Below are 12,240 nucleotides of genomic sequence, written 5' to 3'. Positions count from 1 at the left end.
TACAAGGCTAAAACTCTATAGTAATTTATTTTTTGAACCTTCTAATGTGTTCCAGTCAGAGCTGTCGTTATTACCCAATTACAGTGATGCTTCGAAGCACGTGGTTTCATCTGCCCGCACTACAAGCGCACAGTGCTGCTTTTGTTTTTGCTGTGTTTTCATTTTGCTGATTTTGTCAAATTTTCTGGTGTTTTAGCTAAAACATTGAGGTAACTCCTATTTGTGAACCTATGTTGATATTTTTTTTTAGAATGAAATACTAATTAAAGGAAAAGAAAGAGAAAAACAAAAAAGCCTTCCGCTCTGTTACTAATAATGTTGTCATTTATTGTAGAAATAGACTACAAAACAATTTTGTTAGTATTCATGTAACCTAAGAACTGTTACAGTTAATCAATTCACAATTATATTTGTCACACATTATTCTATGATAAAAATTAGTAACAGTACAAAAAATATTGCTAAGGATTCTTTATGATCTGGTATGGGAGGAGGTCCATGGGGGGGTACACCATGAGTTATTGACACCATGAGACCCCAGCCCTATATATGCCACCAATGCTAGTGACACACAGTCCTAGAGATGTCACCAATCCTAGTGATTCTCTAAAATTTTCTTTAATTTCTTTGGCAGAGGGCAGGGATGTATAGTCAGCTTCTTATCTTTCAGTACCTGGTTCCTGATGGCTCTTTGTAGGGAAGATCTTGGTCTCAACCCTGTTACCAGGTGTAAGGATTCAAGGGGAAGAGATGAAGAATCAGGCAGAGCCCATAAGCTATATCCATAGTCTATTGTTCTGTTTTTATTAACCTGGACAATACATTACAAGGCAGTGCTGTGCAAAGAAAAAAAGAAAGAAAGAAAGAAAGAAAAAACAAATACCTATCTATCCATGTCTTCAGAGTTAGTAAATGTTGATAGCTTGTTATTAGAGTTCTTTTCTCAAAGGAACAAAGTAGTATGCATAAAGCTAGTATAACTCCACAATTCCTTTTCTTCCCTTCCCAGAGGCAACCACAGTCTTGAATATGGTTGGTCAGCAAGCATTATTTTAAACTGTTTCTGTGTGTGTGTGTGATTATGTGTATGTGTGTATGTGTGCATACCACAGTGAAAATGCCCATCAGTTGGGAGAGGGTTAAACAGTGATAGAATAAGACAGTGGAATGCCTTAAGGTATTTAAAGCTAATGGACCACAGCAAAATGTACCAAGATCTCTAAGTCATTTAAAGTATTATTTAAAGAAATAGTCAAATGACATGTATAGTTATACATTTTTAAGATACAGACCAAAAACATTGTGCATAGATAGAATTATAATAAATGTATTGATATTGCAGGAAAATTTCCACTTAAGTTCAGTGCAATGGTTCCCCCATAGGAAACAAAAAAAAATTGATAATGTGGAAAAATAAAAGAGAGGATTTCAAATAAATACTCATTGTTTCTTTAAAAATAGCTAGTGCGAGTATGGCAGTATATTTTAATTTGATGTTGCTGAGTGGCAGATAAAGAGGTCTTTATTGTTTTTTCCCTGTACTTTTTTGGTATTTATAAAGTCTGCATAATTTTAGAATCTATTAAAATTTTCTTATACTATAGATGTTTTGTTAGACAGATTATTTTTCTATTTTGAGTTTTTATTATCCATGTAGATGAATCTATGTCTAATTTATTCATCTTAACTGCTATATATTTATGTCAAACAAACTTTGATATTAGTGATCAGTGATTTGAGGTCTTCCTTCTGCTTGCTTCTCTATATGAGCAAGATTCCCAGTGGAGTTTCAGCACATCCATCCTTCCTTGAAATTACTCTTTTTCTCCTCCTCCTTCATCTTGCCCCACCTATCACTTCCCTCCCTGTAATGAATCAGGCCGTGTGATCAGATTGTGTTCATGGCAAAAACAAATCACAGTACGAAATACTGAGAGGGTCTCTTATGTCAAGATTTTGTCTATTCTCATCTTTGCAATATCCCTATAAAGATTCATGATCTCTCCCATTATACAAATGGGAAGATAGAAGCTTCTTAAAGAGCTATAAAAATGTCCTTGTTCACAAACCAAGTTTGTCTGGTTCCACTATTTACTTGTGTGTGTGTGTGTGTGTGTGTGTGATACAGTGATTTACAAGAATAATGAGCAAATACATTGACTTGCCCAGGACTTATCAATCAACACTTGCCTGTTTGGGGGATCCAATGATCATATACCCAGGGGTGGCATTTTAACACTGGAAGTGTGAGTGTCCTGGACTTGATCCTCGTACACAAGCTCAGGATCCCTATAGGAACCAGTGCCCAAGACTGCCTGATCCAGGCTTTGATGGGGACCAGCCAGAAACACAAGGAGGAGGACATCAACTTTCATGATTGATTTTCAATATATCCTCCTCTAATATACTATCTGCTAATTACACAAGGAAGATAGATATAGGAAAACATAAAAGGAATAGGGAATGGATCAAGCTACCTCATAGTGAGAAAACAATTATTTCCATGTTATTAAAAGGAGGAAATGAAGGGAGGAGCAGATTCCAGTGGGCTCCTTGGGAAAGAAATAAAGAAAAGGGAAAACAAATCTAGAAACAATAGCCTATTAATGGCGATAAATTATAACTACAATAAAATTGAAATTGTGTGGTGTCTTTTTGCTATTGTTTTTCATAAAAAAATAGGAGTGTCAGTTAAACAGAAGAATGTGCATGTGCATATTTTTTACATTGGTGGGGTCTGGAGGAGGTAAGAAATTTCTCATTTTCTTAGCCAATTTTCCTGATAACCTTAAAAACAAGTACTTCACTCCAGGGGTGAGGCTTCTTGCTAAACAATTTATATTGATTCTATTTTTTAAGCCCCACAAGTATAAAGGCTTTTCAGGTGTTCAGGTGTACTTTGCTCAATGTCTGGTCACCTCCTAAGATTGACTTGCCAATCTCCTACTCCCAATATTAAATTCAGGGCACTTGGGCATTTGTGTGGGCAGTATTTATCTTTCTCATCCTAGAATTCAGTAAGTCAACAAATCGTTGCTTTTTTATTGCCTTTTTGTCAAGACCCCATGTGTTTCAATATTCCTTCCAGTCTTCTGATTTGGAAAAAGAAAAAAAAAATTCTACATGCCACCTCAGGAGAAAAATGTTTTAATCTTCTATCATTTGAGAGAAAAGAAAGTCTTCCAGACATAATAGCCTTAACAACTTAAGGTTTCAGGTAGCATATTCTCTCTTGACCTCAAGTCCTGAGTGTGAGTGGTCCTGTTTAATGCCGTTACCTGCTAGATACTACTTATGTGGTCAGAGAGTAGAAGATCTTCATGACCAGGTAAAACACTTGGGTCTTTATTCAGGTGGAATTCTTCAAGAGGCAAGTAATGAAATCTGATTGACCTTTCAGGATATCTAGTTCTATCCTACTTAGGAGTCATATCACGTGATGTTATGGAGTCGGCTCTGAAGTCTGACATCCTGAGTTCAAATCTCACATCATCTGTTACCAGAGAGCCAGGTACTTTGTACTGTAATTTAACCTTATCTCAGCTACATGAGATCATGGGGAAGATGTAGAATGATAGAAGTACCTAACTCACAGGTCTGTTGAAATAATAAAATCATTTAATAGAGGTGAAGAGCCTGGCAATCCGTGTTCGTGGTGGTGATAATAGCAGTGTATAACAATTACTACATTTACTGTGGTGATAATATTACAATTAATTCTGAAAAGGACAATGTGAAATAATGAGATATTGAAATAGAAATGGGAAGTGAAAAGGGCACATTTTGAGGACTCACTGACAATTAAGATGCTAAGTGGAGTCACGGACTTGAACGCTCAGACAGCCCACTGTACAGTGCACTAATGAGCTGGACCTTCATTTTCCTCATTAATCATTCCAGGTCTGCTCCAATCACAAATGAGTTGGTTGTCCATGCTCTAGAACAGTGTTCTTTAAAGTATGGACTCCAGACCATCAGTAGAACATTTGTGAATTTGTTAGAAAGGCAAACCCTTGACCCCATACCCAACCTTCTGAATCCAATACTCTGAGGATGGGGCCAAACATCTGGGTTTTAACAAGCCCTCCAGCTGATTGTGATGCAATACCAACTTTTAAAACCACTGCTCTAACATTTAACTGATGTAACATTTTAAAATTTTTATTTTATTTTTGCTGATAGTTTGAAGGAGGGTAAAAAATTCTCAGGGAGAAATTATATGTCATTCCCTACTTTATTTCTGTTAGTTGGCAAATGTGGAAATGTGTAGACACTTGAATAAAATGTGGTAGATGGGTAGTGAAAAAAGAAATGAGAAGAGGGAAAAAGAAGAGTAACAGAGAGAGGTAGAGAGGAACAGGGAGAGAGAGATATTTCTAATATTCACTTTGTTTCACAATATAGATCCTACAGTTTCTCTAAAAGAAGGGATCTGTTATCTGTCTCATTTCCTCTACTTTTTTTTTTTTCAGACTTAACAACAACATGAAATTAGAAAACAAAACAGATATAGCAGAATTCCTCCTCCTGGGCCTCTCAGAGAATCCAGAACTGCAGCCCCTCCTCTTTGGGCTGTTCCTGACCGTATACCTGGCCACTCTGCTTGGAAATCTGTTCATCATCCTGGCTGTCAGCTCAGACTCCCACCTCCACACCCCCATGTACTTCTTCCTCTCCAACCTGTCCTTCAGTGACATCTGTTTCAGCACCACCACGGTCCCCGAGATGCTGGTGAACATTCAGACACAGAGCAAATCCAGCAGTTACACAGGCTGCCTCACCCAGATCTGCTTTGGTTTGGCTTTTGCTGGTTTGGAAAATTGTCTCCTTGCAGCACTGGCCTATGACCGCTATGTGGCCATATGTCAGCCACTGAGGTACACGGTCATCATGAATCCCTGCTTCCGTGGCCTGCTGATTCTACCGTCCTTGTTCATTAGCATCATGAATGCCCTGCTCCATAGTCTGATGGTGTTGCATCTGTCCTTCTGCATAGACCTGGAAATCCCTCACTTCTTCTGTGAACCTGGTCAAGTCCTCAAGCTGGCCTGTTCGGATACCCTCATCAATAATATCCTAGAATTTTTTGTGACTAGTGTTTGGGGTGGTGTTACTCTCCTTGGGATCATTTTCTTACATTCAAATTTCCTCCTCCATTACTCCTCCATCAGCTGGAGGAAAGTATAAAGCTTTTTCTACATGTGGGTCTCACCTCTCTATTGTTTCCTTGTTCTATGGGGCAGTTTTTGGGGTCTACCTTAGCTCTGCAGCTACTCTTTCTGGCAGGAAGAGTGCAATAGCATCAGTGATGTACATTATAGTCATGCCTATGCTCAACCCCTTTATCTACAGTCTGAGGAACAAGGACATGATGGGGGCTTTGAGGAAACTCTTCTCAAGAATATCTTCTTTCCACTGATGTGAGTGTGATGAAGAATTAATTTTACACAAAGATAGACCTGGCTATTGTTGCTAGTCTTTGGGCGGTATGAGTTTTTGGACTGCCTTTTTATTCATAGTGGGCCTGGGGCCACACCTGATAGTTTGTGATAACAAAGTGACTTATGGTTGACCCCTTCACAAGTAATGTTAAAGGGATGACTCAGCACAGGGTTATCATGCCAGAAAGGCTGTCTTCATGATTAGGTGGTTGAAATTTTGAGCCACTTGATATCAGCCTGACCTCCAAAGAGGGTGACAGGTGAAGATTGAGTTCAAACACATGACTATTGATTCAATCAATCATGTCTATGTAATCCCATACTCATTGCCAGCAAGTTGCTTCCAACACATGGTGACCACAGGTGTTACAGAATAGAACTGCTCCATAAGATTTTCTAGGCTGTGATTTTTACAGAAACAGATCTCCAGGCCTTTCATTCACGGCACTGCTGGTAGGTTTGAACAGCCAACCTTTCAGTTAGTAGTCAAGTGCAAACTGTTTGCACAACTTAGGGACCTACCTATATAATAAAACTGCAATAAAAACTCAGGACACTGAAGCTTAGGTGAGCTTGGCTTCTCTGGCTGTCCATGTTTTGTGAACTGTCACACATTGATGTTCCAGGAGGGTAAGTGTCCCTGGAGACACAGAAGTTTCATGTTTGTGACCATCCCAGACCTCATACTATGCATCTCTGCCTTTGGCTGGTTCTGTTTTGTATCCTTCTACTATAATAAAATTGTAATCATAAGCATATTGCTTTCCTGAGTTCTGTGAGTTGTTCTAGTGACCTACAGAACCTGAGGGGGCCAGGGGAACCACTGAATTTTTAGCTAATGGGTCAGAAATGAGGGTGGCCTGAGGAACCTGAACTTCAAGCTAGTGTCAGAAGTGAGGGCAGCCTTACGGCCTGTTAAAATAAAAAGAATGTTAAGCTGATAATAGAAATTTATCAAAGATTTTTTAAAATATATGATTTATATATCAGGACAACACTTCTGACTAGAGAGTGAAAAATGTTCCCGAGAAGAAAAATCTTTCACAGGTTATATACCATAGTTTGTCACTAGAAATTATGCATTACCTCAGAAGCAGAACCAGAACAGTGTTTACAGAATAACCTGTAGACATGCAGAATTTCATCAGCATTTTCTTGAAGAACAATCGAAATAATTACTGATTAAGGTTGAAAGATTATCTCAGGGCAATAGTTTGTCAGATGTGTCATTTTCAATCTCAGTAACTCCAGAAAGTCTGGATGCTACAAGTATTAAAAAATTCTATCCACAGCCCTTAACCTGAGAAGGTTTCCCTAACTCCAGAATAGCTGAGGTCGGAAGTTATTTGTAACATGTCACCTGCTTTGGGCTTAAGCTGTGGGAATTTGACAAAGAGATATAAATAATGAGTAACCCAGAAACACTGGCAGAGTTCTTTGAATACAGAAGACCAGAAATCATAGTGATTAAGAGTGAAAATTTTGAAATCAGACCACTAGTGTTTGAATTCTACCTCTGCTCTGTGATAGCTGTATAGCGTTTGATATTCTATTGCATTTCTCTAAGTTCAGGTTCTTCATCCATAAATTTAGCAAAATTATATTAGTTCACATTATTTTACATATATTCCATCACTCATCTGTCAGTTTTTGTCCTGTGGTGGCAGTAGACAGGTTACAGCAGAGCTTCCAGGTGAAGACAGAGAAAACCTTATGATTATCAACAGAACACCGTCTAATACAGTACTGGAAGACGAGTCCCCCAGGTTGGAAGACACACAAGATATGACTGGGGAAGATCTGCCTCCTCAAAGTAGAGTTTACCTTAATGATGAGGATGGAATAAGGTTTTCAAGACCTTCTGTCTTAGTCATCTAATGCTGCTCTAACAGAAATACTGGGTGGCTTTAACAAAGAGAAATTTATTTCTTCACAGTAGAGTAGGCTAAAAGTCCAAATTCAGGGTATCAGCTCCAGGGAAAGGCTTTCTCTCTCTATCGGCCCTCTCATCAAACTTCACCCAGACTGGGAGCTTCTCCACACAGGGACCCCAGGTCCAAAGGATGAGCTCCACTCCTGGCACTTCTTTCTTGGTAGTATAAGGTCCTCCATCTCTCTGCCCGCTTCTCTCTTTTATATCTCAAGAGATTGCCTAAAGACACAAACCAGTGTTGTAGACTGAGTCCTGCTTCACTAACACAACTGCTGCCCATTCTCCCTTATTAGCATCATGGAGGCAGGATTTATAACATACTGGAAAATCACACAATACCGGGAATCATGGCCCAGCTAAACTGATACACACTTTTTTAGGGAGACATATTTCAATCCATGACACCTTTATTTACTAATGAGGCATGACTCAAAATGAGAAGAAATAGCTGCAAACATCCATTAATAATCCGAATGTGAAATGTATGAAGCATGAGTCTAGGAAAATTGGAAGTCATCCAAAATGAAATGGAAAACACTAGATTGATATCCTAGGCATTAATGCCCTAAAACGGACCAGTATTGGCCATTTTGAATGGGACAATCATATACTCTACTATGCTGGAAATAGCAAATTGAAGAGGAACAGTGTTGCATTCATTGTCAAAAAGAACATTTCAAGATCTATCCTGAAGTACATCACTGTTAGTGAAAGGATAATATCCCTATGCCTACAAGGAAGACCAGTTAATACAACTATTATTCAAATTTACACACCAACCACTAAGGCCAAAGATGAAGAAATTGAAGATTTTTACCAACTTCCACAGTATGAAATTGATCAAATATGCAGTGAAGATGCATTGGTAATTACTGGCAATTGAAATGCAAAAGTTGGAAACCAAGAAGGATCAGGAGTTGGAAAATATGGCCTGGGTGATAGTAAAGTTGACAGAGATCACATGACAGAATTTTGCAAGACCAGCAACTTATTCAGGCAGAATGTTCATTGGAAGAAAGGATGGCAAAACTTCATCTCACATACTTTAGACATGGTATCAGAAGGGACCAGTCCCTGGAGAAGGACATCATGTTTGGTAAAGTAAAAAAGTCAGTGAAAAAGAGGAAGATCTTTAACAAGTTGGATTGACACTGTGGCTGCAACAATCAGCTCAAGCATAGCAATTGTGAGGTTTTGTTCTGCTATACATAGGGTCGCTAGGAGTCAAAACTGACTCAACAATACCTAACAACATCTTTTTGCAACAACATAAATGGCTACTACACATGTGGAAGTCGTCAGATGGCAGGAACATTTGTGGAAATAGAAGATGAAGAAGCTCAATACCATCAGCCAGAACAAGGCCATCAGCCAATTGCAGAAAAGACCATCAATCGCTCATAAACAAGTTTAAGTTGAAGCTGAAGAAAATTCAAACAAGTCCACAAAAGCCAAAGTATGACCTTGAGTATATTCCACCTGACTTTAGAGACCACCTCAAGAAGAGATTTGACCTACCGAACGTTAATGACTGAAGAGAAGACAAGTAGTGGAATGACATCAAGGGCATCATACATGAATACAGTAAAAGGCCTTTTAAAAGACAGAAAAGAAAGAAAGGACCAAAATGGCTGTCAGAAATGAATCTGAAACTTGCATTTGAACATGGAGTAGCTAAAGTGAATGGAGTAAATGAGGAAGTAACAGAGCTGAACAGAAGATTTCAAAGGGCAGCTCGGGAAGACAAAGTATTATAACGAGATGTTCAGAGACCTGGAATTAGAAAACGAAAAGCAAAGAACATGCTCTACATCTCAAGATGAAACAGCTAAATAAAAATGCAAGCCTCAAATTGTAATATTGAAGGGTTCTATGACTATAATATTGAATGACACAGGAAGCATCAAAAGCAGAGGGAAGGAATACACAGAGTCGTTGTACCACAGAGTCACTGCACCAGTTACCGGTCTTCCTCTTTTTCACTGACCCTCTGTTTTATGAAGCATGATGTCCTTCTCCAGGGACTGATCCCTCCTGGTGACATGTCCAAAGTATGTGAGACGCAGTCTCGCCATCCTTGCTTCTAAGGAGCATTCTGGCTGTACTTTCCCCAAGACAGACTTGTTCATTCTTTTGGCAGTCCATGGTATATTCAATATTCTTTGCCAACACCACAATTCAAAGGCATCAGTTCTTCTGTCTTCTTTTTTCACTGTCCAGTTTTCACATGTGTATGAGGCGATTGAAAATACCATGGCTTGGGTCAGATACACCTTAGTCCTCAAGGCAATATCTTTGCTTTTCAACACTTTAAAGAGGTCTTGTGAAGCCAATTTGCACAATGCAATGTGTCTTTTGATTTCTTGACTGCTGCTTCTATGGGTGTTGATTATGGATCCAAGCAAAATGAAATCCTTGACAACCTCAATCTTTTCTCCATTTATCATGATGTTGTTTATTTGTCCAGTTGTGAGGGATTTTGTTTTCTTTATGTTAAGGTGTAATCCATCCTGAAGGCTGGGGTCTTTGATCTTCATCAGTAAGTGCTTCAAGTCCTCTTCACTTTCAGCAAGGTTGTGTCATCTGCATAACGAAGGTTATGAGTCTTCCTCAATCTTAATGCCCCATTCTTCTTCATATAGTCCAGGTTTTCAGAAGATTTGCTCAGCATACGGATTGAATAGTTATGGTGAAAGGATCCAACCCTGACGCACTCCCTTCCTGACTTTAAACCATGCAGTGTCCCCTTGTTCTGTTCAAATGACTGTCTCTTGATCCATGTACAGAGTCCTCCTGAGCACAAATAAGTGTTCTGGAATTTCCATTCTCCACAATTTTATCCATAGTGTGTTATGATCCATGCAAATTCCTTAACATAGTCAATAAAACACAGGTAAACTTCTTTCTGGTATTCTCTGCTTTCAGCCAGCATCCATCTCACATCAGCAATGATGTCATGCCCTCCTCTGAAACCGGCTTGAATTTCTGACAATTCTCTGTCAATATACTGTTGCAGCCTCTTTTGAATGATTTTCAGCAAAACTTCCCTTGCAGGTGTGGCCAAGATGGCGGGGTAGTCAGACACTTTTTGTGGTCCCTCTGACAACAAAGATTAAAAAAAAAAAAGTGTATCAATTATATATGACAGTCTAGGAGCTTTGAACATCAAACTCAAAGTTGAGGAATCAGGCTGAGCAGCAGGGGGAGGGAGAGATGGTTCAGAAGCAGCAAGTAGTTGTCAGACCTGACCAAGCGAGAACCGGCATCCTGCAGGCTGAATCTACTGGCATGAGTATGGTGACAGAAGGAGAGGCATTCAGGATGCATTTTTCACATCTATTCATGCGTCCAGAATCAGTTAAAAGTGGTGCTTAATTGGCAAAAAATAAGTTCATGTGTCTAACCTACCTTGCAGATCAAACAATACCCTTTTGGGAGAAACCTCTCTCCCACTTAACTGCTCGGTCCCCACTCTGCTCTGGGTCCAAGCTGGCTGCATCCTCTGGGCTGGAAGTAGAAACTGTCATACAGCCAGAGCCATTCTCCTGGCCTTGGAAAGGGAACAAATTAACAAAGAGGGAAGTAATAATCTGCCTGCTCCCCTAAAGCCGAGAACTCAGGGCAGAAACAGCTCCTTTGCTTAGGCACAGACATATGGGGTCCATGGACTTGGAATGCCTTTCACCCCTGCAGAGAGCTGCGTGGGCCCCTTGCAACAACATAGGCCCTCATTAGCACAGTGCAACAGGGTACATACCTGAAGTCTAACTTCAACTGTTTCAGCTATATGGTGGACAGACACGTTCATATTTGACATTGCTGTGCCTATTAAGCAGGGTCCTCACCTACCTACATCAGGGGCTTGATGACTGGTGGCTCCAACCACACCACTTAGCCACCCATTACAGGGATCCAAGAGTAAGTGGTGCCTCTTAGCTCTTACAGCCAACAGCACTGGGTGCCCATATTCCAGCTGCAAAGCTCACCTACCTACATGCCCTAGGGAATAGGGACAGGCTTTCCTCACAGACACTGAGGGATGGTTGTCAGTCCCCTGCCTTGTTTACCCATTCATCCATTGATGGGCACCTTGGTTGTTTCCATCTTCTTGCTATTGTAAACAGTGCTGCAATAAACATGGCTGTACATGTATCTATTCATGTGAGGACTCATTTCTCCAGGATATATGCCAAAGAGTAAGATTGTTGGATTGTACAGTAGTTCTATTTCAACTTTTTAAGGAAGCACCAAATCGATTTCCAAAGTGGTTGTACCACTTTACATTCCCACCAGCAGTGTTTAAATGTTCCAATCTCTCTACAATCTCTCCAACATTTATTTATTTATTTATGCATTAATGCTAACCTTGATGGGATGAGATGCCATTTCATTGAAGTTTTGATTTGCATTTCTCAAATAGATAATGATTATGAGAATTTCCTCATGTATCTGTTAGCTGCCTGATGCCTTCTTTGGAAGTGCTGGTTCATATCCTTTGCGATTTTTTAGTTGGGTTATTTGTCTTTTCGTTTTTGAGGTTTTGTAGTATCTTATAGATTTTGTGATTAGATGCCGATCTGACGTGTCATAGCCAAATTTTTTTTCCCAGTCTGTAGGTTGTTTTTTTACTCTTTTGGTGAAGTCTTTGGATGCGCATAAGTGTTTGATTTTTAGGCACTCTCAGTTATCGAGTTTCTCTTCTGGTGTTTGTGCGTTGTTACCAGTGTTTTGTATACTGTTTATGCCATGTATTAGGGCTCCTAGTCTTGTCTCTATTTTTTTCTTCCATGATCTTTAATGTTTTAGATTTGACAAAGTCCATTTTGAGTTAGTTTTTGTGCATGATGTGAGGTATGAGTCTTGTTT

General features: G+C 39.5%; 1 protein-coding gene across 1 annotated transcript; it reads left to right on the top strand.

Moving 5' to 3' along the window:
* Nucleotides 1–4,485: 4,485 nt before the first annotated feature.
* Nucleotides 4,486–5,187, top strand: LOC135230522 (olfactory receptor 7G2-like). The gene has a single exon (XM_064279880.1). It carries the CDS (start codon nt 4,486–4,488, stop codon nt 5,185–5,187), a length of 702 nt encoding a protein of 233 aa, XP_064135950.1.
* The last annotated feature ends 7,053 nt before the right edge of the window (nt 5,188–12,240 follow it).

This window comes from Loxodonta africana, chromosome 3 (genome assembly GCF_030014295.1).
Source record: "Loxodonta africana isolate mLoxAfr1 chromosome 3, mLoxAfr1.hap2, whole genome shotgun sequence".
NCBI classification, from domain to species: domain Eukaryota; kingdom Metazoa; phylum Chordata; class Mammalia; order Proboscidea; family Elephantidae; genus Loxodonta; species Loxodonta africana.
Note: the sequence above shows the minus strand (reverse complement) of the source record. Positions and strands in the feature narration are given on the sequence as shown.